Source organism: Ceratotherium simum, chromosome 10 (genome assembly GCF_057802395.1).
Source record: "Ceratotherium simum simum isolate JZ-2026a chromosome 10, ASM5780239v1, whole genome shotgun sequence".
In the NCBI taxonomy this organism is placed as follows: domain Eukaryota; kingdom Metazoa; phylum Chordata; class Mammalia; order Perissodactyla; family Rhinocerotidae; genus Ceratotherium; species Ceratotherium simum.
This window is the reverse complement of record NC_141909.1, coordinates 36,315,407-36,342,681: the sequence shown is the minus strand read 5'-3', so window position 1 is coordinate 36,342,681 and position 27,275 is coordinate 36,315,407. Positions and strand designations below refer to the sequence as shown.

Sequence of the window (27,275 nt, the reverse complement as noted above, 5' to 3'; positions counted from 1 at the left end):
CAGTTCAACAGTGAACGATATTCCAAATGAGGAATGTGATAAATCTGTTCACTTAATTTACCTTTAAACTAAATTATTCTAAACATAAGTGTTTTTTTGGTTTTTTTTTTATGAGGAAGATCAGCCCTGAGCTAACATCCATGCCAATCCTCTTCTTTTTGCTGAGGAAGACTGGCCCTGAGCTAACGTCTATTGCCAAGCCTCCTCTTTTTTTTCCCGTTTTCTCCCCAAAGCCCCAGTAGATAGTTCTACGTCATAGCTGCACATCCTTCTAGTTGCTGTATGTGGGACACCGCCTCAGCATGGCCTGACAAGCAGTGCGTCAGTGCACACCCGGGATCCGAACCCGGGCCACCAGTAGCAGAGCACACGCACTTAACCACTAAGCCATGGGGCCGGCCCTTAAGGTAAATTATTCTAGAATCAATAAGGACTAAAGTGTAGTGGTGCTTCAAAAGGAAAATACATGGATTTGAGTATGCCAAATTCATTCTCCCTATTATTTTTCTAAAATAATTATTCAGTGATTTGTGCCAGTGGGAGAACAGGAGCCTCTGCAAACTTTAAAGGCATGGTCCACAGTGAAGTTACTGAGTACATGCCATGAACATATGGGCCTAGTTTGGGGATATAAGAAATAACTGTATCTGACCTTAAGACATTGTATAATTGAGGAAGATATGAAAGGTGCTCTAATCCACGTGAAAATTTGGACAAAAGATGTATTAATTGAGTTTTTTGGTTTTTGCTTTATTTTAAACCTTGAAAGGAGAAAAATAATAACCCTTTCTTAAAGCAAGTAGCATTTTCTAACAGAAATGTTAAGCAACTGCATCAATACTATAATAAAGTTTATTCTAAACCACTAATAAATATGATTGATTAAGTAATATGAAGTGGATTATTATGTGCCCAGTCCTTGAATAGGAAGCATAGAGACTAAAGTATAGAAATAGAAGAAAGCCACACCATCCATAGCCCTAGAACAGAACCCTGATCTTTCCCTTTCTGTCACCATAGCAGGTCATCACTGAATTTATTTTGATTTATATACAGTCATGTGACACTCACTGATGAGGATACATTCTGAGAAATGCATCACTATGCAATTTTGTCATAGTGTGAACATCATAGAGTGTACTTACACCAACCTAGATGGTATAGCCTACTACACACCTAGACTATGTGGTACCAATCTTATGGGACCATCGTTGTATATGTGGCCCGTCATTGATGGAAACATCCTTGTGCAGCACGACTGTACATGCATACATACATACATACTTACATATCTATAAATACATATGTATATCACAATGATATATAGATATGGATATATGTCGATGTCTTCCTAGTGCTGTGAACATACTATAAATAAAAAACCACGTTCTTTTAGTCTAGATTGAAGACTGAAATAGACTTATATAATATTAGCTATTTTTCTAGTAAACACAACCAGGTAGTGAACTGAAGTCTTCAAAAATTAACTTTATGTCTTGATAAATGCAAAAATTTATATTATTAAAAACTCATTCTTGATATTAAGTTAGTAAAAGAAGGAAACATTCCCATCTTGATAAATAAACTTCCAGATACCCTCAAAGAATATCATATATTAGGAAGAAATAAGAGACACACTCTCCATAAATCCAAAGGCAGAAAACCAATACTCAACTTTGTTTTCAAAGTCTGGGCAATTCATTCAGATGAAACACTGAAACATGAAATTTTAAAAATAAGAAGCAAAACTACCCTAATAGAAGAGAAAAAAAAAAGTGTTCTTTTTCGCAGTTGATATGATTGTCTTCATAGAATTTCCAAATTGAAAACATGGACAGGTTAATAGTTAAGATTGTGTAAACTGTTTTAACCACCAAGTAGAATTAGAAGGTAATACCTATCTGCTCTGATATTAAATGAGAAGTAAACAACAAAGCAGGGATATTCGCATGTTTTATAGAGGCTTATAAAAATTATATTCTAAGTTATGTTCTACTTTATCAGACAGCATATATACATACATACATATACATATGCATTTCTGCATAGACATGCACTGGTGAAAATTCAATATATTATTATAACATAAAGACGTAAAGTTTGGATATAATTGTAATTTTGCAATAATTTTTCTAAATGTGGATATTTTACACTGATAGAAATATTCTTGCGCTTTGTTTATTTGATATACACCTTCATTAAGCTTGGTGGTTATGATGTGAATAGTTTACTTATTTAATAACACTTAGTAAACAAGGAGCAAAATTATATTAAAAACTCTCTCAACTGTCCCTAGAAATTCTAGTGCTAAACTTACCTTCATGAAACATGTCAAGAAATGTCCTATGCAGGGAAAACTTTGGAGAAGTTTTTAATTTCTGAAATATTTGGTACAGGGTAATGTGTTTTTCTGATCACTTATTTAATGTGAAATAGGAGAGAAATCTAACCTGACAGTCGCTCTCATCTCTCTCTCTCTGACATTTGAGCCCCCTACACACAAAGCAAATCACAGTCAGAATGCGATTATGATGTAATGATCTCGTTGTGAACGTTGCATTATGGCTCAGGAAGTACATAAGCGGTCCCTGGGTACTTGTGCTTTACAGCAATTTGAATTTCTCTGGTAGCTTGGTATGATTTATGGTATATTTCAGACTTTCTCTTCATCAAGGGAGAACACTGTCAAGTTCATGAGAGTTTTGCAACTAAGATAAAGGAGGGAAAGGAGAGTATTTCGAGTAAACAGGAATTTGTGGTTTGTTATAATTTTGGCGTTTAAAACCGAATTGGCTGCAAAATTATCTTTGACAGTTGTATTCAATATCATCTTGTGTACTGAATAGAAAAACCAATGGTGTTTATTAGTGAAGCATCCAAGGGCTTATTCAGCCTTCGATTCACATGCAAAACATCTTTTTATAGAACAAGTGCTAAGGTTTTAGTATTAATAGCAGAATAGACCTTCAATGGGACCTGTATAAAATTCTGCCGTTTATCTTTTTTGAAACTCCTGTTCTGGCAAACAGGTGGTTTCTTATACCTACATATTTCATTTCCTCATGCACAGCTGTGTTAGAAAATGTTTGATTTTATGAACCACACACCAGACTTGGCAATATTTTTATAATGGACAGGAAAAAGCAAATTGTATTGCTTCATTTATTTTTCCTATAACAGTAATGTAAATTTTCAGATTTAATATTACATGCCTTCTTCATAGTCAACTTTTGTAATATAAGTGGCTGTTTCTCCAAAAATATGGACAATAGCGTGAATTCATCCCTAAATGCACATGCAAAATAAAACACTGCTGATGAAAGCTTTTCTTTTGCATCCTTTTTTATTATTATTCATAAAATTCCTTAGGTATGCATGGTGCTTTATAGAGCAAATAAAAAGACAAAGTCCCTGCCACAAAGAGTTTATAGCATAATCCAAGGAACGTATTGTGTAAAACAGCTCAGAGGTACAGAATACATATTATTTGGGGGACAATCGTAGGAGGATGGATGAACAAAATAGTTATTAAACAAAAATATAGAGTGACAAAAGATGTTTTTGTTGTTATATATTTTAAGGCAACTTGTTGGGCAAGGGTAAAAAAATGGAAAATGATAAATAATAAAGTTGATAGGGCACCAACTCAAATTTTATTTTCAAATTTTCCATAGTCTATGAATTATGTCCACCAAAATGTAAATGCTTTAATATACTCTACACCTGAATTTCTATAGTAACATTCTACCTCCCCCTCTACATAATATGGAGGTTGATTGAGTGACTTAAACATAACATTTACTTATGTTGTATTACATTATGTATTCATAGAATTATATAAATGGAGAACTTTTAATTCTGAGCCCTGAAATTAACCAAACTTAGTAAAGTAAGAAACATAAAGGTTACATTATGTCCTCAAAGTTACCTGAGATAGGTACTGGTAAAATTAAAATGGAAATCAAGTTCCTGGATTTCTAATTTAATATTTTTTAAAAAGAATGAAACTTCTTTTCCCTATTTTAATAACCTGGAATAAACACTAAAGTAGGAGTCAAAACAGTGAACCCTGCCTTCAGTTACACTACCTTAAAAGTCACAAAATGTCAGGCAAGAAATTATCTCTTCTGAGATCCAATTTACTCATCTGTAAAATGGAAATGCCAACAATATTAACATTTTATGTCTCAGATTAAACGAAAAGAAAAAGTAGATGTGAACATGAGAATAAAAATTTTACATAGTAAAACCCTGAAATACTGACATTGAACAAAATGTAGCTTGAACCTATCTTGAAATAAAAGAAATATTCTAATGTGTAAGAATATGGAGGCATCTAATGAGTAAGGAGAGAGCCAGCAATAACAAAGATACATATAAAAAGGTGTTCCTGCCTAAGTGAGCACTCATTTAGTAAACATTCATTCTGGAGTATTTTTTTAAGTGTTGAGTATTTCTTACCATTGATTTTATTTATTTCTAAATTTATATACTTTAATTGTTTTTTGTGTGTGTGTGAGGAAGATCGGCCCTGAGCTAACATCTGCCAATCCTCCTCTTTTTGCTGAGGAAGACTGGTCCTGGGCCAACACCCATGCCCATCTTCCTCCACTTTACATGGGATGCTGCCACAGCGTGGCTTGACAAGCGGTACGTGGGTGCGCACCCAGGATCCGAACCGGCGAACCCCTGGCCGCTACAGCAGAGCGTGTGCATCCAACCGCTTGCACCACCGGGCCAGCCTCTACTTTAATTTTTAATAGTGACTTTTTTTTTAACAATCAGCTTACAAAAATTTTGACAATTTGATAACTGACTCTTGTTAGCCAGCTCCAGCACAGCACTGCCTGCTGCCCAAACTCAGAGGTGTGCATATCAAATGCTAGCTCAAGTCCCCTTCTAATTCCAAAATCTTATTTTCCTCCTGGAGTATTTGTTGAACAACCACATATTGACAATACATGCCAGTCAATGTAGCTGAGCCAGTATAATTAACAAGACAAGAAATAAGTGTTGGAGAGGATATGGAGAAAAAGGAACCCTCACACACTGCTGATGGGGATGCAAACTGTTGCAGCCACTATGGAAAACAGAATAGAAATGTCTCAAAAAATTAAAAACAGAAAAACCACGTGATCCAGCTATCCCACTACTGGGTATTTATCCAAAGAACATGAAATCAACAATTCAAAAAGATTTATGCACCCCTATGCTCATCGCAGCATTATTCACAATAGCCAAGACATGGAAGGAACCCAAGTGTCCATCAATGGATAGTGGATAAAGAAGATGTGGCATATATATACATACAATGGAATACTACTTAGCCATAAAAAGGACAAAATCATGCCATTTGCAACAACATGGATGGACCTTGAGGGTATTATGCTAAGCAAAATAAGACAGACAGAGAAAGACAAATACTATAAGATTTCACTCATACATGGACTATAAACAAACAAACACATAGATAAGGAGAACAGATTAGTGGTTACCAGAGGAGAAGGGGCTAGGGGGAGGGCAAAAGTGGTAAAGGGGCACATAGGTATGGTGACAGATAAAAACTGGACTGTTGATGGTGAACACAATACAGTCTATACAGAAACTGAAATACAGTGATGTACACTTGGAATTTATACAATGTTGTAAGCCAAAATGACCACAGTAAAATAATTTAAAAAAAAACTTATGTGAACAAGAAATAAAGTTCCATTGCATTTGGGAAGGAAAAAAAATAGCTGAGGCAGTCTTGCCCTCAGCAAGCTGATAGTCTCATGGAGGAGGATGGTCGTGAAGCAAAGGCTTGTAAATAAAGATATAAAATCTTCAAAGTGCTACAGAAAGAACAGGGTGGTATTGAATGGAACCAGTTGAAGGCAGAGTTGGAGAACTAACTTAAATTTAGCATTCAGTGAAGGACATTTAAGCAGAGACTGGAAAAAGAGTAGGAGCTAGGAAGTCAAAAACAAAGAGAAGAATGTCTCACTGGCCAGATTTAAGAATACCTAGGGGAAGCAAGGCATGTGGTATGCTATATACTGAAGAAAGATACTGAAGAAAGGCCAGCGTGGAGAGAAGAAGGAAAGGGAGAGTAACCCAGAAGAGTTTGGGGAGCTGAGACGCAACACATTCCTTATTATGCAGAGGTTTCAGGCCATGCTAAGAAAGTTGAGTTTTATTCTAAGCACAATGAAAAGCCATTGAAGGCTTTTAAAAAGGCAAATCTCATGAACTGATTTATGATTTACAATCATCACAGTATCTGTTATAACAAGAGAGGATTATAAAAGACAAAGAGTGAAATAGGGAAGGCTGGATTAGGGGTTATTGCAGTGGCCCATGTGGGAGGTGTTAACTTGCATTAACACATTGGCAGCGGATGCAGTGGAGAGAGGAATATGAATCCTAGATATGGTTTGGAGGAAGAAAAAACAGACAGTGACATACTACATACGAAAGCAGATGCAAGACAAGGGAAGACAGATATGTAAAAGATGGTTCCAATTTTCTAGATTGAATATGGAGGTTAAAAAAAAAAAAAAAGGTTGGGGCTGGCCCAGTGGCATAGTGGTTAAGTTCGTGAGCTCAACTTCAGTGGCCCAGGGTTCGTGGGTTCCGATCCCACTCATCAAGCCATGCTGTGGCAGAGTCCCACATACAAAAAATAGAGGATTGGCAGGGATGTTAGCTCAGGGACAATCTTCCTCAAGCAAAAAGAGGAAGATAAGGCTGTTATTTATTCAATTTGGGGAAGACTGTCCAAAGTCAAAGTCCATGCTGGGGCATAAGATTGTATTTATTTATGATTCATTTAGCCTGAGACGATATTAAAATTCTTGTTATGAATCTTTAAATAGAAGAGAGTAATCTAAATCATTTAGAGGAGAGGATATGATATTAACACTATCTATAGAATTTAATTATTGGATTGCATAACTTTCTATAGAATGAAACAAGGAGAATTCCATTGGTTTTGTCAATCTAGAGCTCATGGGTGGCTGACCTACTTTGAATAATGTTAACTATATATATATACATTCTACAAGAGCAGTTTCAAGAAAATGGGTGTGGGAATGAGTGACACAGAAACTGTTTGAGGAATCCTGAGAAATAACTTGACTTGATATAATGCCCGAGAACTGATGCATGGAGGGAAAAAACTAGCTAAATTTCAGTTATTATTAACCCCAAATATGATAAGGAAAATAGGCACCAAGGGTAGCTGTCAACAGTAAAAGACAGCATTAATATAAAATTGTCACAATTGTAAAAAATCCTTTTAAGATAGAAGAAATCATTTGGATCTATCAGTTACTAAAAAGAAAGTAACTAAGTCTTTTGAAGACAATGTATAATTAAGATATCTATTTGTTTCTAACTAAAATCACATATTATAAATCATAAAATTAAATGAAAGTTTTTCATATATAAATCTTAGAAAATTATCCAAAATTATATATTTTAAGATTGCTTATTCATGGTAAACCTAAAGAAGCTGTAAAACTTAAACCGTGAAATCATGTGTCCTATTGTTATTCCTGCATGTATGGAAGTCAATATTCAATTTTAAAGTACAAATAAAATATAACTTCCATTTAAAAGCTTCAAACTTCTTTTCAATTCACAAGTATAGGAATAATGTAAACCATTTTTGCACGTTATTTTATCTATCAATAGTAATTAACACAGTCTTAATCTGGCTAATGTTAATGACCACTGTTCTTCTGTAAATCCCAGTTAAACCAAGCTTATTAAGGTCTAATTAAAGGAAGTCTTATGTGCATTGAATAAAGTAATGTCTGTTTTTAGAGTTGGAGTATGTATTTTGTCTGATAACATAAAATGAGACAAAACTCTTCAATTAAAAGTTTATGGGCTGATTATTGATTTCTAAAAAAAATGTGCCAATGAAATAACTAACAACTTCTTTCCTCTTCCTACATGTATGTGCTTTTTAAAAGTGTAAAAATGTAATCTAAATCTGGTAGCATATTTTCTGAGCATGACACTAGGCTCAGACTGCAGCAAATAATCAATAAAACATCTTTTGGATAAATATTCAACTAGGATAAACTAGTGAATATCGTAGATAACTAATGAATGTTGAAGGCAGGTAGAGGAGGAAATATTATATATTGTTTCAAATAATATTGAGATGCTGGGACTACTGGAAACTCCCAAATTTTTAGAAGATATTTGTGAGTATGTATGTTGTCCATTTTATTATTTTATTTTTATTTTCTGTTTAAGAAACTTTAGTATATTGCTTACAATGTGTCAGGCTGTGTTCTGAGAACTAATTTAACCCAAAGAGCCCTACGAAGTATTTGTAGTTATTATACCTATGACATAGATGAGCAAACTGAGATACAGAAAGGTTAAGGTGCCAAAAATGTCATAAGAAGAATAGTAAAGAACAGAGTCATTCTCTATACTCCAGCAGGTAGGCATCAGGTTTTGTGCTGTCAACACAACCACAAAGTTGTGTTGCCTCTCAGTTTTCACTTACATGTTCTCATTCTCTCTCTCACTCTCTTTTTCTCTGCCTCCCACCCCCAGCCAAAGACTCTTTTGGGGGACAGAAATAAATATTATAGAGTACTAATAAAGTTTGGGGGAGTCTGAGGATTAACAAAAAGAAAATCAGCCTATCAGTGGAAAGCTGGACACGTGAAGGTTGGGCGTATGTGAATCTTAGAATTTGGGGTCAACTATGACTATACTGAGAAACTAAAGGATGTCCAACTGCATTCAGGGTTTTTTTGTTTGTTTTATTTTGTTTTAATCTAAATCAGGGAAGAATAAGGCATTGAGTTCTGAACAGTGTAAAAGTAGGGAAATATATACATGTACATATATACGATTAGAGAGCATGATGACATTTAAATGTTTCTAATACAATTTTAGAGCTCAAATTTGGAGAAAAATAGACATGAATTTGGTATTGAGGGAGAACATTTTCATGCAAATCTATTTCTCATATGCAACTTGTATTAGGTACAAGTTGTATTAGGTACATTTACAAAATATAGGTCTATTCAAGAATTCACTATAATCAAGATTACAATATATTTATTTAAAAATATATAATATGAAGGTAGATGCATATATGCCTTATATGCATATATGTTTGAATATGTGTGTATTAATACAAATTAGATTGTTTTGACAAATTAGGTAATATTGTCTACTGGATGACTTCCTTATCTGTTTTTATCAATTCATTTCTTTTTTATTCACTGTTTTTGTCACCTTTATTTCTCAACATTAGTGATTTATATCCAACTAATCGGAATTCCTAGTTATCCACTAAATGTAATACTGCCTACATGGCATGAGTTTATGATACAGAAATTTCAAACCACAAATCACTCCAGATTCCTGGGGGAATAAGTAGATGTTATACAATTATGCTACAGTCTTCATCTCAAAATGAAATGCTTACAAATAAATGACTCATTCTGGCTGATCATACTTTGAAATATCACATTATTGTGCTGAATCACAGCTGAGAAAATCGCACACAATAACAAAAGACCCGAAAGAGTAAAATAGTTACAAAGTTCCCAACTATTCTATGACTTAGTTTCAAAGAAACATCACACTACAGAATTAATACTATTAGAAAGTAGAGATCTAAATAAACTTGTATAATCATTTCTGTGTAAATTTATCTCCTATCAATCACAGGAAGTAGGTTCCGCACTGTAAAGGGAAGATCTTACCAGCAACATTTTCAATCATGGGGCTATATATTCAAAAGCAATCAATAAAAAAACATACAGGAACTGACAAACAACTAGTCAACAAAATCATTTTTCCTGAAATACTTAGCAGTAGCCTTTTAAAGTAATTGCTTATGGTCAATGTTACTCGTATTTTGGTCGGCTTGCTTGTTAAAATAGAATGGAAGTCATATCCATTAATTTTTTTAGCTGTCTAAGGAAGTTTTTCATACCTACAATCAACCATAAGGAGGCCTATATTAGTAACATACCTAAAAATCATCTTGTTGCCAGTTTTACTAAGCAAAGTTTTGAAGGTGAATAGATTTAAAAAAAAAGGTGAAGGGAGTGAGAAAAAATAATTTTAGAAAAATACAAAAGATATATAATCTTTGCGCTTCTATAACTTCTTGTTAAAAAATTCTTTCTGATTGGTAAAAGTAAAAACACTTCTCATTTTGAAGTAATCATTTAGAGAATTTATATCTTTAAAAAAAATGACATCTATGTGGGGGGTTCAATATCAACTTGGATTAAGCCAATTATGGGACACATCTTTCTTAGTTGATGGGAGAGCTCAGAAACTGCTGAGTTACACTTTGTGGTAAACATTTTGGAATGTTGCCAAAGCCGTTATAAACATTTCTGAGCTCGCTTTTCCAGGGAACTCTTTTAAAAATCAATTAGAAGTGAAAGTCTTTCAATGCTGGTGTTTTAAAATGTCAAGCTTGTATAACTTTTTTCCTTGTTGTGCATCAATAGCAATATTTCAATATCTGTATATTACATTGATTATACTCTATAATTAAGCTATTAAAAGGGATAGAACGCAAAGGCGTTCTAAAAATTCACACCACAGCAGAACTGGTTTGATTTTTTTGTTTGTTTCTTTGTTTTTAAAGAAAATAAGCCCAATTAGGTAAAAGATGGGGAAGACAGAGAGAGAGCACAAGGTAAGAAGAAAGGATAAACGGCTACTCAGATTTATTTTAAGAATATTTGATGATTTTGCAAAAAATTTTTTAACATTAGAGGTCAACAAGTTAAAAAAATAAATGCTTTATCTATGCTAATATGCTAAATCTATCTTTATCTATTCCTGAATCAGGATTTTTAGAAAGTATTCTGTGGACAAGGGCAGAGGATCAGTTATGAGCCTACATTTACAAAATATAGGTCTATTCAAGAATTCACTATAATCAAGATTACAATATATTTATTTAAAAATATATAATATGAAGGTAGATGCATATATGCCTTATATGCATATATGTTTGAATATGTGTGTATACACAGCTGTTTTCTTATTAAAAGGGGACATTCTCAAAACTTTTAAAGGGAATGCCAACTTTTCATGCACTAAAAACAACCTAATTGAGTGTTATATATATAATGATGCCATATAAAGTTATATATTTAGAGAAAAATATAAGATTAAAATCTGTAACTATCAAAAAGTGTGCTCCTTTTCTCAACAAATGAATCACAAATTTACTGTACAGAGCAAAGGATTAAAATTCCTCATGTATGTGTAACAAACACATTGATATTAATTGGTTTGTCCTTTCAAGTTGTGTTTATCTCTTCATTTCCATCACAGTTTCAAAGGTCACTCCATTCCATTTATAAATCCAATATGACAGAGATTAGTAAAAGCAAAAAGCAACAACTAAATGAGTACATCATCATGCAATCACACATCTCACAATTCATTTATCCAATTAATAAAAAATACCATCAAATGCTTCTCGGTGAGTTTTTTTAAAGCATCAAAATGGTTCGTGTCAAGATAACTTAACCATCAACATTTAGGCTCGACAGTACAACGAATGTAGAAAAATGGTGAAATTACACCCCAGTGAAAAGACAGACAAATAAGTATTTCTACATTTTTCCAGCATAAAATAATTAAGAAAATAAATATATTTAGTAAATTCAGTTGATACTTGTAATAAGTAAATGAGAGAGTCTTGGCAGCTGAAATATAGGGATACATGTGTGTATGTGATGTCTAGTTATTTAATTGCTAAGGTCACATATTATTGAGAAGAGGAAATTAAAGGAATTAAAAAAGTGTTATCAATTACTATTAGAAATAAGAAATTTTATAATCTTGATGCTCATTTTGACACATTTATTTTAAAAGACTCTAGAACATGACCTTTTCTCTTGATGTAGGCACAGGTTTGGACAGCAGTACGTACGTGAAAGAACAAGAAGAAACTAAATACATCCCCATGTGCATCAAAATTAGCAACTTTAGGAGGCTGACATTTAGGTTGCTAAAGAAAACATTTTAAAACAACTTGACGATGTTGGTAAGACTAGCATTTTTTAACCTTGACTTTTTTTTACATAAAATGAATATTGGACTTATATTGTTGATATACCTGTTGCTTTAACAAGTCCGGCTCCAAAAATGGAGTGGGGTTAACAAAATGTAAAAGATGAGAAAGGAAAAACAGAAAAATACAAGCAAAAGCAAGATAATCAGAAGATATCTCTGGGCCGGCCCCATGGCTTAGCGGTTAAGTGCGTGTGCTCTGATGCTGGCGGCCGGGTTCGGATCCAGGGCACGCACTGACGCACTGCTTCTCCGGCCACACTGAGGCCGTGTCCCACATACAGCAACTAGAAGAATGTGCAACTATGACATACAGCTATCTACTGGGGCTTTGGGGGAAAAATAAATAAATAAATAAAATTAAAAAAAAAAAAAGATATCTCAGAAGACCTTGCAACACAGTTTCAGCATGTAGATAAATTATAGAGAAATAAAGAAAAAGTAACCTATTTCCAAAAAGCAGACTAAAACACATAAAACTAACTAACAGATTATTTATAAATGATATAGACTTTTTTTCCTAAGGCAAACATGAATGGAATTAAAATGAATTGAAATTGGTTTCAAAAATCTTTTTTTCCTCCATCTTTATTATATGGATCTGTGTCTCCTGAAACATTAGTCATAGAATTCTAAGACAGAATCAAGAATGTTCATAAGGCCACTGAATTTTGAAGGAGCCTTGAATCATTCAAATGGTATAGTGCCTGAGTACAAACTATTTAATTACCACATTATATTTTAAAGTCATATCATTTATATCTCTTCATTAATTTATGCATACTCATATAACTGCGCGTGTAGTTTGTTTAGAACATAAGCTATCCTTTTAAGTTAAATATACTTTCCAGAAAAAAGTTCAACTAAAAATATAATTACTAATTGTTTTATTAAGATGATAAAGTCGTCTTTCCCTGGATATCCTGAAATGTAATGTCTTATATAAAACAGAGATTTTTTTCCAAAGATCCCAATCTATGCAGTTGTACAGGTAAAATTCCAGATGAATTACTTGTTTTTAAATTTTCATTCAGAAAAATGAAAATCTTTTCTGAGAATTCCTGAAATGTTATAATTTTGCATGTACTCAATTGATGAAAAGATTTCAGTATGTGCCATAAAGACATGCACAACATTGATACAAAATGAGTTCACATTTTCTTATAAGTCATTTTAATTTTAAAACACCCACACAGACATATATCTGTATATGTATGTGTGTGTACACATATACATACATATATATATGACCTGATTCACACACACACAGACACACACATCCTCTCTTCTTTGTCCCTATGCAGATTATTACTCCCAGCCTACAAATGACCCCAAGGAAGTAAGTACACTTCTTGGCTGAACAATTTATCAACAGCTTGAAGTGACAGGAATGGTGATTCAATCCTGTGTCCCCACATATCAGATGTAGGCCACATTCTTCAGTCTGCAGAACCAGAGAGGAAAAAGTCCCTGTCGCATTTGCCCTTTCATAGACATGGAAATATTATTAGAAAGGACATAAACAGACTAATTAAATCACAGCAGTATGGCTAGGATGACAGCTGGTACAGCGTGTGACTGAGAAGATCCATATCTGTGAGCAGGAGGTACTTCACTTCCAATCCATTCGCTATTAGGTGCTTTCAAGCTTGCTGTGCAGACATTAAATAATAACATATCATTTCCAAGACTAAAATGATGTAAAGAAATAAAAAAGGCTTTCTAACCAAGAAATCTTTTGTGCAACAGAGAAAAAAAATCATTTACCACTCTCTTCTGCTTTTGAGATAAAGACGTAATAATGCCATTACCTTTCATCAGCAGGATCCTTGAAAATCAACACTCTTTGCTTATCATGCTGTGAAATACAAATAGAGCTAAAGGCATGGTCTGCGAGGCACTGCTGCAGCAATATTAACTAACAGATCTGCCCTTTGTGAAGGAAACCGTATCCGTTTCATTAGTGCAGACTCTAATTCAAAACTGTTGAAAATGAACTGCACATACTGTTTTAATAACAACATTCCTAATCACTATCAAACTGGTAATTCTCTCAGCACTGAATGTAAGGGTTTGTGTTTCCATTATGACCTGCTGTTAAAGAAAACCATATTTAAATCCTCCATTCTTTCCTATCTTCCAAATGATCCAGGTTAATTTTTTGTGGGGGGCGGCGGGGGGAGGGCATCAAGAGCCTACAAGATCATGTATGCCACATTATTTCATCATAAGTGAGTTGACCTTTTTAGACATTCATGTCAACTACTACATTATCTACTTATTATCATTTAGTTATTCTATTTTGTATTCAATTTGATATGCCATGGTTCACACAAATGGCTTTGTACAATTTTGGAATATTCGGACAATTTAGAGAAGAACTACAGTCACACAAACGTAAAACACCAGGTCTGATGACAGGGGCATTGGTCTCAGAGTTATAAGCTTGTGGGTTCACACTCACAATAATGTTGGACCATGAACACCCTAGTAACATCTCAAAAAATACATTTTCTAATGTCAGGTCATCATGAGATATTTGAAAATTTATATCATCAAACATTGTAATTCACAGAACATAAAGTTGAAGATTTATTTTAATCATATGTCATCAATCATATGAAGTTAAAATATAAAACAAATAAAATAATGGAGGATCCTATTAATGAATAAAATAAGAGTTATCTGATCTTAAAAGAACTCAATAAGGCCTGGGGTTATTTTAAACTGAAATGCTTGCTCCCACTATACTTTATGTTTGAAGTTTCTATAAACATTATAGCTTGTTGATGTAGGCTGACAAAGATCATTTTTAGGGCTGTCCTCGAAGAAAATTGTATTTCCAAGGCTGTCATAAATACACTCAATTTCCAGGAATGTGATGGAGTCTACCATATAACATATCCAATTGGATATATCTTACCTTTCCCTTGGTGTTATGATTACACAAGGATACAGCATCAAATAAAATCATTTAATTTATATTTCTTAATATCTTAATATGAAATGCTTGAATTATCAGATTTACTTCATTATCTTGGCATTAGAATAAACAATATTGAAAGGAAAACAAAAACATTGGGTTAATATTTTCTAATTATGTTCTCCAACTGTCCAGATAAATTAAAAAATCTTCATGAAAACCAGAAACTACATAAAAAGTGGAAATATTCTCTGCATTCTGCTTCTCTATACCATATAACACTTTTAATAATTCATACGGGAAACTAGTACATGTTATTGATCATACTCTAATGCTTTTATTAACATAGAAATGGATTTAGAAATATACGCTCAAATATTTTTAAATGAGAAAAGTGTTCTTTTGAATATAGAAATGGATTTTTTCCATAAATAGTCACCTGTTATGATCACTAGTGTTTCTATCCTTTTAAATAACCAATGAAGATCAAAAATACATTATGAGAGAAACTGCAAACTGATGTCACCCACTTTCTAGAAAATCATGAAAAAGAGCTTAATAAAATCACCAGTTAACACACGTCATTTTAAAATAATCTAATTTTAAGCTATATTAAATTTTTTGAAAAAATATTCATCATTCTTCCACAATAACATAGTGTTAACTCTTGCCCAGTTCCTTCCAAACACTAATGAAATGGATATAGAGTACAAAGGTATAAAATTCTATATCATCTTTTTTCTTATATTCAAAATAAATATTTTCCACCCTTACCCATCATATGTAATGGCTGCATAATACGTGAAATAATGTATTACAATATATTTAAGGATGCCTTTTTTTGGACGTTTAGGTTATTTCAGGTTTGTACTTTATTTTAGAAATCACTGTAAGGAATAACTTCTGGGGGCCGGCCCCGTGGCTTAGCGGTTGAGTGCGTGCGCTCCGCTGCCGGCGGCCCGGGTTCGGATCCCGGGTGCGCACCGAGGCACCACTCCTCCAGCCATGCTGAGGCCGCGTCCCACATACAGCGACTAGAAGGATGTGCAGCTATGACAGACAACTGTGTACTGGGGCTTTGGGGGAAAAATAAATAAATAAAATCTTTAAAAAAAAAAAAAAGGAATAACTTCTGGCTTTTCATATTCTATTGAGGTTTCAAAATTCAAAGAATTTTAGAGCTGAGAGGGTTAATGGGCATCAAGCTCCTTATTTATTAAATAAAAAAGCTGAGAAATGAAGAGACTTATCTCAGTAGCTAAGTTATTTATTAGCTACATCACTACTAAAAGCTAAATCTTCTGACATATTTTGCTCTCCGCTCCCCCATCTCAGTGTGACTTATCTTGGTCATACGATAAGATGTTCAAATTTTAGACAATGAATTTTTTATAATTTTGTTTTAAATTAACTGTTTATTCCTTATATTTTCAAATTAAATTACCTTAAAATATTCAATAAAGAAGAAATGGCAGAAATATTAAATATTTACAAATACATTAAAATTTATGAGAGATAGCTTACTACTTTTTTGTTTTTTGATGTTGGGGTAAGCAATTTTGTATGAAACGTCAAGATATGAAGACATCTTTTGCATGGGGAATGATGGGAACCATATGGCATATTCACAATCAATTGAATTACAAACCGTGGCAGTTCCTACACTTTTAAGAGATGCTTATGTGGTCCTTCCATTAAAATTCCACTAATGTGACATTTGTGAAAAGGCTTATGTTTAGACAAACTTTCCTGGCTATATGTGAGCCACAGAGAGCAAAAGCATCGATTAAAAGTGTTTATATATAAATTGACAGCTATCAGTTCTAAAATATTTCTCATTTCATGTGTCAGAATCTTTTTGGCCTTTTAAGGCAGTCTTGTGTGTTTCCATGTTTACAAGACCCTGGCTGTTAATATTGTTAAATTTTACTCATCAGACAGGAAGAGGGATCTCAAAAATCATTGTTAGGCAGAGAAACATTAAGAAAGTTAAAAAAAAAAAAACTTTCCACATTAATCTGTTAAACAATGGCAAATTTCTTATGAATCAGTGATACTGTAATTGAACTGGAGACATTTTTAGAGCAAGCTTGCTTTGGCTTTTTCACCCTCTGATTTGGAATCTGCTCACAGTACTGCCAGCTTAACCAAAAAGGATTAACTCTCATATCCAACTGAGAACACAGATAATTCTCAGTAATTGGTAAAAAATGAAGATGAATGGGGCTGAGAGATAAGGAGCAATTAGCTCATCAGCAGTTACAGCTGTGCACTCAATCCGGCTCCATCTCTTGAGTCTCGGCCCCTTTTAAGGAACCTAAGCAGACTAAGCATAGGACACCCCCTCCCCAAAAAATTTCTATACCTGCCCATCATTTCTCTAGTCTTCCATTTTATTTCCTTACTATACAAAGACACCTGTCACAGCATGCTATGTAAATTACTACCTCTCTCAGGACCTATGTCTAAAGCCAATCTTCTTTTTAAACTTTTTTTATAACAGAAACCAAATGACTACTGTAGACACTCTTAAATTCCCTGTCAATCGTTTCATTATAGCTGCATCATCTGTTTGAAAATATAAGCAATTCCCTCATCTAATTATAGGAAGGATTTGAGGTTCATTAACATTGCCAAGGCAGAGAATTCAATGTGCAATTGCAGAGCTCTGCTTGGTGGCCTGTGTTCTCAGTTTCCTTTTATTTGCTTTCTCAAGGTCTCCAAGACTTTTTCCTGAAATCATAAAATTAATTTTTCCTTCCAAATAGACATGTGAGTTAGAAGAAAGGAAATGACTACAGTATAAACTATTCTATTTCTGAGAGAACGGTTAAAAAAGAAAAAAAAGATAGTCAGCTGGGGAAGATAATTTTATCTCCCTATCAGCCTGGATTTGTTTTTTTCTCATTTGCTTTGTTTTGTTGGTTAGTGGACAGAAGTAAGGAGTAAGGAATTGAAGAACATAGCTGTTAATCCCAAATTCAAGTTCCTGTTTTTACTTGGAACTCCTATAACCTTGTAACTATGGCAAGTGTGAGAAAATGAAAAATAATCATGCATTTCAGGCATAGGAACTGTGTTCAGGTTTGTAGATCACCACTTCAGGGTACCCTTGCCTATGTTCCCCAGTGCTCAGAAAGAGAAAATAACTGAAGTCTTAGGATTACTTCACTTCCTTAAAGAAATAACAGCAGTTAGAGGGTTATGACTATAGTTTAAACAATGAGATTTTCTTGGGACATCTGTTTTGAGATCACATTTTGAATAGATATGAACTCATTTCCTACTAAGCAAGCAATCTACCATTGTTGATAGCTGTTTACCAGTTCTATGAGTCAGATATTAGCTAGTGGCAAAGGTCCCTCTTAAATCCTCCGAGTATTCTTTAAACTGTGTACATAGTGTTTTCCTTAAATAAAATGTTAAGAGAAGTAAAAATGCAGTCTTTTCCTGCCTCTTGGTAAATTATAGTCCACAAAGTCTTGCACTTGGGAATAATATTTAATGTATTTATCTTTAAAGAGCCGTTTCCTTTGTTGTCATTAGTTAAGGGAGTAAGATATTAGGTTTAGTAAGTATTTAAATAACATAGAAACTATTAAGAGATGCTCACTATGTCAATATTTATATAGCATTTAAAAACTAGAAGCAAAATTAAGTTTCCTTTATTTAGATTACATCGATTGTGATTAATTTAGTATCCTCAAAAATGTGCATGATGCCAAAAAAAAAGATAAGCAGATAAAAAACACAGCTATAGATACTACAGAATTGACCTTGGGCTCACTGGTTTTAAATTCTGCCTTTCCAATATCCCAGTCCCAATTTCCAAGCAGCATTTTTAAAGCTGGTTATGTAGATCAGTCCTTAAAGCAAAAAAATAGCAATTTATCTGGCCTGTATGTTGTGGATAGTGTTGCCACTAAAAAGAATCCAGGACATTTTTCCTTCTTATCTGCAATGTAGCTCATATCAGCCAACCTGTCACAAGATAGTACTTGATATAAACAAGAGATTGCAAAGACATCTCAGTAATCAATATCAGGATGGCTACAGTATGGAAACCCCAACTAGTGCATATCATTTGTCTTAGCATCTATTTCTATGGCCAAATGAAGCATTAATTCAAATCATAAATCTATGGTGATTTAAATCTGGGAATGAGCACCTGCCTGCTTTAATGATTTATTTTGTACATTTCAGTAAGCAGGAGATTTGTCCATATGAACTGACAGGTCACCTTCAGATGCCAGGAGCAGACTGTTTATCACCATGCAGACTAGCATCTCATCTTAGCAAGTAAATATTAAACTAAAAGAATCCAATTGATTGTGGATGAGGGAGAATGGCGACACAGCCATATATTTTCCTCAACATGAGGATGCCTCACTCGTATCTATCCTGAGTCCTCAGTTCTTCCTAAAGTGATCATTCTGTTGGAAAGATGTGAGCTCAAGGTTACTATGTAAAATTGGTATGTAAAATAATTATTTATCAGTGTCAAAGATTTCTTTACTCACTTTTTTCTGGCTAATTTTTATGATTCATACTGAGAACAGGAAAGGGTTATCTATGATAAAACATCCCTTCACCTCACCAAGCCAAATTAAACCAAACCAAGCAAACACAAAATCTATTTTCTGGGCAATAAGGATTATTACTGGGCAATAAGGTATTTACAACCAAAGAAAAAAGCAGTGTTCCTATGTAGGAAAGCTTGAAATCTTTAACAGAACTTTTGAGCCAGATGAGTACAAGAGGAAAAAGAACTCTGAACTGACTTCAAAAATGTCACTGGATTTGGGTAGGGCTGAGTAGCAACAATACATCATTTAAGCAGTGCCTCTCTGAGGGGTTTCACTACTTCAAAGAGCCAATTGATAGATTCATGAGAGCAGTAAGTTTGTATTCTGAAATATAGGCCTTTGAGATGCTTGGGATTCCTCCTGGAATTCACATGCTTCAATACCACTTCCTAAGCACCTCATGCTAACAGACGCTCCTGGAGGATCCAGTACATCCTGTTATGACTGCCTGCTTACGCAGCCATCCCGCCCACAGACTGCACGCCCCTTGAGTGCTGAGATATAGTCTATTATGATTATTTTTGTGTTCCTAGAATGAGCTACGATCAAACGTACAACAAAATCCAAATGATGTAACAGCTGCCCCCAAATTTCCTCACAGGCTGGCAGCTTAACCAATAATAGTACCCAGCAGAGACAATAGGAAAACAGAGGAGGAAGCAGTTGACGGCCGTAAAAAGAACAAGGAGGTAATTTTCAGGAGAGCAAGTTTGAAAAAATAATAATAATGACAAAAGCAATACCAAACGACCTACCTTACCAGTATTGGTATTGTGATAGCATACCAGTTCTTAATATGGGTCAGAAAAATTAGCCAGAAAAAGATATTTAAATAAATCTTTGACAAATTGCATACCCAAATTTTATTGTGAACAACAATGTGATAAGCCAACATGGTAATAAATAAGGTGATAAACACTTGACAAATATGATCTCCTTTAAGTCTCATGCTGTAGATGGTATTACTTATGCCATTTTCCAGATACGGAATGTTAGGCTCAGAAAGTTTATGTCACTTTCCAAAGTCACAGAGCAAGTAATTACTGAACACTTACCAAGAGACAGGCACTGTGCTCAGAATCAGAGAAGACTAGGGGCCATATAAAGCAACTGCTCGATTTAGCAACTGCTTTGATTGACACAAGATCAACCCCCACCCCCACCATTGCCCTGTACCCTCCCCATCCTACCCCTCCCCCAAATTCCAAACTCTCTTTCCCTGATCTCCAGATAAGGGGGTTGGGGGAAGATATGCTCAGTAAGAGTAGTAAATTATAAATTCTCAGAGGACAGCAGCATGTGAGAATAGAATAAAAATGACAATGATAACATTTTCCGCCCAAAATTAGCTATCAGATATTTAATATAAATGATATCCATGATTTAGGGATTAGCAATGGTACCAATGTTAACACAATCTCAAAAGACTAAGACTCTCTAGGAAAATTCAAATAAATTTCTGTTCCTGGTTCAAATTGGTGTTGGATGGTGGGTGTCCAAACTAAAAAGCAATACAAACTACCAATTGAATACCTTAATGGAAGAAAAGTGATGTCTTCCAACTAAGCACAAAAGAAAATTCAAATTATTTCTTTTTTAAGTCATCATGATAGACTATGTACCCAAATAATTAAGGTAAGCTACAATTTGGTCAGTAGGCAAATGTTATTCTATAAAATCAAATATTTAATTTATGTCAATGCTTAATTATGAGTCATGTTCTCTCTATCTTATGCCTTTTGGTTTCTCCAAAGCCAGCTTCTATTCTGCTGCTCAGGAAACTGGAACAGACATATCATGTTTTTAAAAATATTTTTAAAATATTTTGCTTTAAATGTTATTAAATTGCCTAACAACACCAACTATAGAGAACAGCCTGCATTAAAGGTTTACACTTCTAAAATTTTGAAAACAATCCAGATTATGTTTTGAAATGGTAACTGTAATTTATAGTGGCCAATGACTTGTTTTTAAAAGTGTCCAATTTTGCTCTATTTTAATAGGCCAAAGTAAAAGACTGCTATTTTAAGAAAAATAGGTACTTAATAGTTCTAAAAAGAGAATTATAATTGATTCATTTTCCTTCAATACTGTTTTTAACTTTTAAACGTCTAAATTTATGGGTGTAGAACATGACATAAACAATCTGCTGCCCTCCACCTTCTCAATAGGAGCACCACAAATGCAAACACTGATGTTTTCCTTAGTTGCTGTCAGTTTTAGAGCCATGTCGTTTGGCTCTCTTCCTCATCTTTTCATCTTTCTAAGAAGGGCTACCACCTTTTTTACAACCTCCTCTCAAATCAAAGCCATTACTGCAGTTCCTTTCCTTTTTTCCTTGTGTAGTTCTCCTGAAAAGTTCTATTTTTCCCCTTTTTACTTTAGAAGCTGCCTTTTGGCATCACTGAAGCAGTAGTATTTCATGTGTTAGGTATATATTTCAAAATTATTTCCTACTCTAACATTCATGTCTAGTGTATGCTTCCATGGAACTGTTGCAAGAATGATTAGTGCTAAAATCCACGGTATTCCTTCATATATCCTTAACTATATGTCAATGGACTGAGTAGAAAGCTGCTGAGGGCCGGCCCCGTGGCTTAGCGGTTAAGTGCGTGCGCTCTGCTGCTGGCGGCCCGGGTTCGGATCCCGGGCGCGCACCGACGCACCGCTTCTCTGGCCGTGCTGGGGCCGCGTCCCACATACAGCAACTGGAAGAATGTGCAGCTATGACATACAACTATCTACTGGGGCTTTGGGGGGGAAAAATAAATAAATAAAATCTTTAAAAAAAAAAAAAAAAGAAAGCTGCTGATTATCTAACGAAATAATCTGTTAAAATATTGCGTGGAAAGAAAATTTAATTGAACTGCCATGAATTAGTGTCCTTTATGAATATATATTGGCTATAGTATCTTGCACATATCTTATAGGATCCAAATTTCTCCTGTTAAATTATATTTTGAGCATGATTTCTACATTTTAAAGGAAAACAATACAATGCAGTACAGAATAAAGTGTTTTATCTCACCAAGATACAGATGCTAAAGATATCATCAATAAAAAAATTAACCCAAATTTGAAGCTCTGTTTGACCAAACAAACTACTCAAATGAATTCTGCAAAGAGAAAGATTTTCCTTTTGGTTTATAGGGACTATTAACTTTCCATCTCTTTCTCCATACCTCAGGAAAGATAAAAGTCAAGAGAAATTAAAGTTGTATTTTTAAAATGAGAGAAATTGGTAATGGTTATGTATAGAAAGAATTAATTACCAACATAATTTTATTCTTGGAAGCAAGTGAAAGGATGTAGTTTATATGTTTTGCTGCTAATGCAAATTTCATGTCTGATAGCAAATGCACTAAGAATGAAAAAGATAAAGCATATGGTTTTGTTTGTAAATATTCTTCTATCACCTGACCTATAATCAATATTTTAGAGTTCTGACTATTAAAACTTATTTGTATCATGAAAAGTGTTAACTGAATGCTTATAGTAGAAGTTGCAGACATAAAGTTGAAGCTATAATAAAAAAATAATGTTGCTAATTATTTATTTAGAGTGCATGTTGTTAGAGAGGCAAAACGGTATCTTCAAAAATATACACTCTTAGAAGCTAAAAGTACCAACCTCTTGAATGGATAGCCAATAGTTTTGTTCTGGAAAAGAGAGTCATTTAGTAGCAAATGATCACGATAAGTTTCAGTGAACATAAAACTTACCGACACTTGAATTCATGTCCCCATTTTCCGAATCTGCTCCATGTTGGCTATTACTGGCATGATAGTTGCTCATAGCTTCTAATTTGATTTTTTTCACCTTCATTGCTTCGGCGATAGCTGCATTGGTAGCAGCGGCAGCTGCTGCAGCTGCTGCTGTCAGACCTTAAAAGAATAAATTAAAAATGAGGTAATTCAAACTCTGACTTTTCATGTAATAGTCCATGTACTTTATATAACACACATAGAAACATATTAGAGTATCTGATTCCTTTATGGAATGCTCTGATAACATATATTCATTCCCAACCAGCCAATGAAACAACTTTGATTCAGTGGAGAGAGTGCTCTCTAAACTCCCAAATTAAATATTAGCAGAAACAAAATTCACATATAAAAGAGTAGTAGTAGAAATGCAGCCAGAATTCTCTCTCAAACAAACCAATCTGGACATGTCATTCCCTGCTTAAAATCCTCTATAGCTGCCTAGAGGGGGAAAAAAATCTGAACTGTTTAATTCACAAAGCCTTTCTCTAAGAAGTGTAAACGACCTAATCACCCAAAGTTCCCTTATTCTCATGTCACATGCCAGCTATGCTGAACATGCCACCAATACCCATGCATGCCCTGACTCTTCACGCCTGTGCTTTCCCATATGCCATTCTCTTTGTCTGGAATGTCCTTGTCCCATGACTCACTTCCTCGACCTCTCATCCTCCAGCATTCTAGTCCCAGAAATGACACTTTTAACCACGATGCCATGATGTTTATCGAAGGTTCTTCTCTGTTCATCCAGAGAACAGGAGGTAGGAGTGGATATGAGATTAGAAATAGAGTTTGAGACCAGATTATGCAAGAGCAGAAAGCTAAGGCCATGCTTTCTTCATAGGCTCTAGAAAGCCAGCAGAGGTTTCTGAGCACGGGAGTGGTTTGTTTTCCTTAAATGTGTGAACTTTTACCAAGTCAATTCACTTCATCCTGGCATCCCTCATCTGCAAAATGACAGACACTGGAATATGTGAATGATCTCTCCTAATTCTAAAACTCTAACAGTCTAGAAGAAGATATGTACCAGCCCCCCACACTCTTTTTGCTATAGCCATAGCAAAACATTCAGAGTTTCTGACTACAGTGCTTCACCCTGGTTTGAATTTATCTGTGTGATTTATTTCCACTCCCAGCCGGTGGATTAGAGACTGAACACCTCTCTCCTCCTTTTCCTCCCCACTAATCATCACTTCTAGTTACTAGAGCAAATAAGTTACAACCTCAGGAATTATAAGAAACTCTTTTTCTCTAGGAATCTCTGCTATTTTTTTTCAGAAGATGGAACACCTCACCCTTTTTTCAGATCAGACAAAAGAGGGCTTAATAACTTTCACCCCAATGCAATGAGACCTTCACATTGGATCTTTGCATGAAAAACCGATAACCACTCCCTAAAAAGGCACTGATCTAAACTCAAAGAATTCATCTGGGTCTGGACTGAACATTTACTGCCTTTTAAGTCCCCACTTGAACGGATTCTCTCATCTTCCTATGATTGAATTTTCTCCCCAGTTACTCATTTCCTTCAAAGATGTTTCAGAACATTTTCTTTCCTGTTCTCTTAAAATTCTCTTTGTGTTTCCCAGCAAATCTCTCTTCCCCAATTTTGCCTTGTCACAAATGTGAACATCCCACTTGTTCCTTCTTCATGCCTGGTGTTGTCCCATATCTAATCTATGACACTTCTGTGGTCCTTATCTTTGATTTATGTGGCAAGTAAATCTTGTTCCAGAGTATTCAAATAAGAAAGATAAACCTACAACTTGAGATATGATTGTTATTATTGTATAGATCTGAATCGAATTTGGTAGCATGAAATGTAACTATGCATGATATGACCTTAGACAAGCCATAAAATCTTCTGAGTTTGGTTTCTTCGTCTGTAAAGTCATTCTATTCACAAAGGGAAAAGATAATGATTAAATAAGATAAACCATGTGAAGGACACCACATCATGTTTAGTAAAAACTAGGCACGCCTTGCATTCTAGTTCCTCAATAAGACAAGTCCAGTCCTAGGTATGATTCCTGCAGGATATCCTGGGCGGCCACAGCCCCCTCAGCTAGAAGAATCCTACTCCTTAGCTGATTGCATTAACCCTTGAATTTTAAAAATACTTCTTATAATTTCATTATTTATCTGATTTTATGTATGGTACTCTTCTATTTTTCCATTTGACAGTTTATTTCCAAGTTTTACATTTCTAATACAAATTCCAAAAGATATATGTGTGTGACACACACACATGCTATAACTTAACTATAATACTTTTTAACAATCTATTTTTCGTCCGTTTTAATGAAGGTGGAAAGAAAGCTATGACATTTGCAACAGTTGTTGATTTTAGTTCCACTAACTCACCTGGCTGTTTGATGGGTTCTCAAATTTAATTCTTTAATAGGTTTCGAAAAACTCAACCAATTTTCCTGTTTCCACTGGCTCCCCCTAGTGCAAGCTGCCACCTTTTCTTCCCAGAAGTCTTAAAAGAGCCTCTTAATAGCTTCCACTTTCCGCACCTCCAACCTCTTATTATTCATATGGTAGTCAATATAACCTTATGAAAATAAAATCCAATCATGACATTCAATGCCCACTCTTAGGAGCAAGTAGGATGCTTCACATGGCTGTTGGGCTCTATGTGCTCAGTTCCCTGTCTATCTGTGTAGCATCTGTTCCTCCAAGCCCCCCTTACTCTCTGTGCTCCAGACACACAAGCTTTCTTTGATTTCTTTTAATGGACCACATTCCTGCTTTCAGGCCAGACTTTACACGTGGTGTTCCCACTTTCTAGAAAAGATCTTCAGTCCTCTGCCCTAGACCTGCCCATGCATCCATCATGTGATGACTTAAATATTATGCTCTAGAAATGGCAGGCTCAGGTTCCTGACTCTTCAATATACCTGGGAAACAGATATCAACATTTCAAGAATCAGCTCAAGACTCACTTCTTTCAAAGACCTGAGCTTCCCCACCCTACTCCTCAAGAGTAGAGCTAGTGGGCCGGCCCTGTGGCTTAGCGGTTAAGTGCAAGCGCTCCGCTGCTGGCAGCCCGGGTTCGGATCCCAGGCGCCCACCGACGCACCGCTTCTCCAGCCATGCTGAGGCCGCGTCCCACGTACAGCAACTAGAAGGATGTGCATCTATGACATACAACTATCTACTGGGGCTTTGGGGGAAAAAATAAAAAAAAAATAAAAAAAAAAAAGAGTAGAGCTAGTGATCCACTTGCTTGTGTTCTCAACGCTGCTGTATGCGTTTGCCATCTTTTGTGCAGCAGAATTACCCATGGAGCTTTTTCAAACCTTACAGATAGCTGAGTCCTACCGTCTGAGATTCTGGTTTGGGACCCTTGCATCTGTATATTTTTTGGTTGATTTTACTGTCCCTCAGGTCATTTTAATGTGCAATCTGAGAAGAGAAACCCAGCCCCTTGGACTCTTTATTGCTCTTTTTTTGGAGGGTAAGGAGGTAAAGCGGGGTCAGTTTAGGGCTAGCCCTTCTAACTAGATTGTAACACCAAAAGACAGAAATACTGTCTTAGTATATATATCCCAAACATCCACCACAATGCCCAGCACAAGCCGTCACTAAATGAAAAAACACTTCTCAAACTAGATTACTTGGAGAGCCACAGGAGAAATATGGTCATTATCTTTAAAATATCAATGTAAGTAATTTAAAACATTACGTTTATGTTGCAAACAATGTGAATATACTAGGAGTAGCAAATCTCATTAATTTAATATAAAGCATGACTCTCCAAAGCTACATCTGCCTGGGGCTGGAGAGGATCACAAAAGGCTTCCCCCTCCTGCATTTATTGCACTTCCTGTTGGCCTTGCAAAGACCCTTTCAAATCTCTGATGTAATTCTCAAATACCCTCCCACTTGCTGTCTCTAATAAAAACTTAGCTTAGAATCTATACACGT

General features: G+C 34.9%; 1 protein-coding gene across 2 annotated transcripts in view; it reads right to left on the bottom strand.

Moving 5' to 3' along the window:
* Window positions 1–27,275, bottom strand: part of DACH1 (dachshund family transcription factor 1) — a 415,533-nt gene that overhangs the window by 167,895 nt on the left and 220,363 nt on the right. For both annotated transcript variants that reach the window (XM_004423069.3, XM_087435994.1), the window contains exon 3: window positions 23,301–23,462. In XM_004423069.3, coding sequence (XP_004423126.2) covers window positions 23,301–23,462 — 162 coding nt within the window. The remainder of the gene's footprint in view (window positions 1–23,300; window positions 23,463–27,275) is intronic.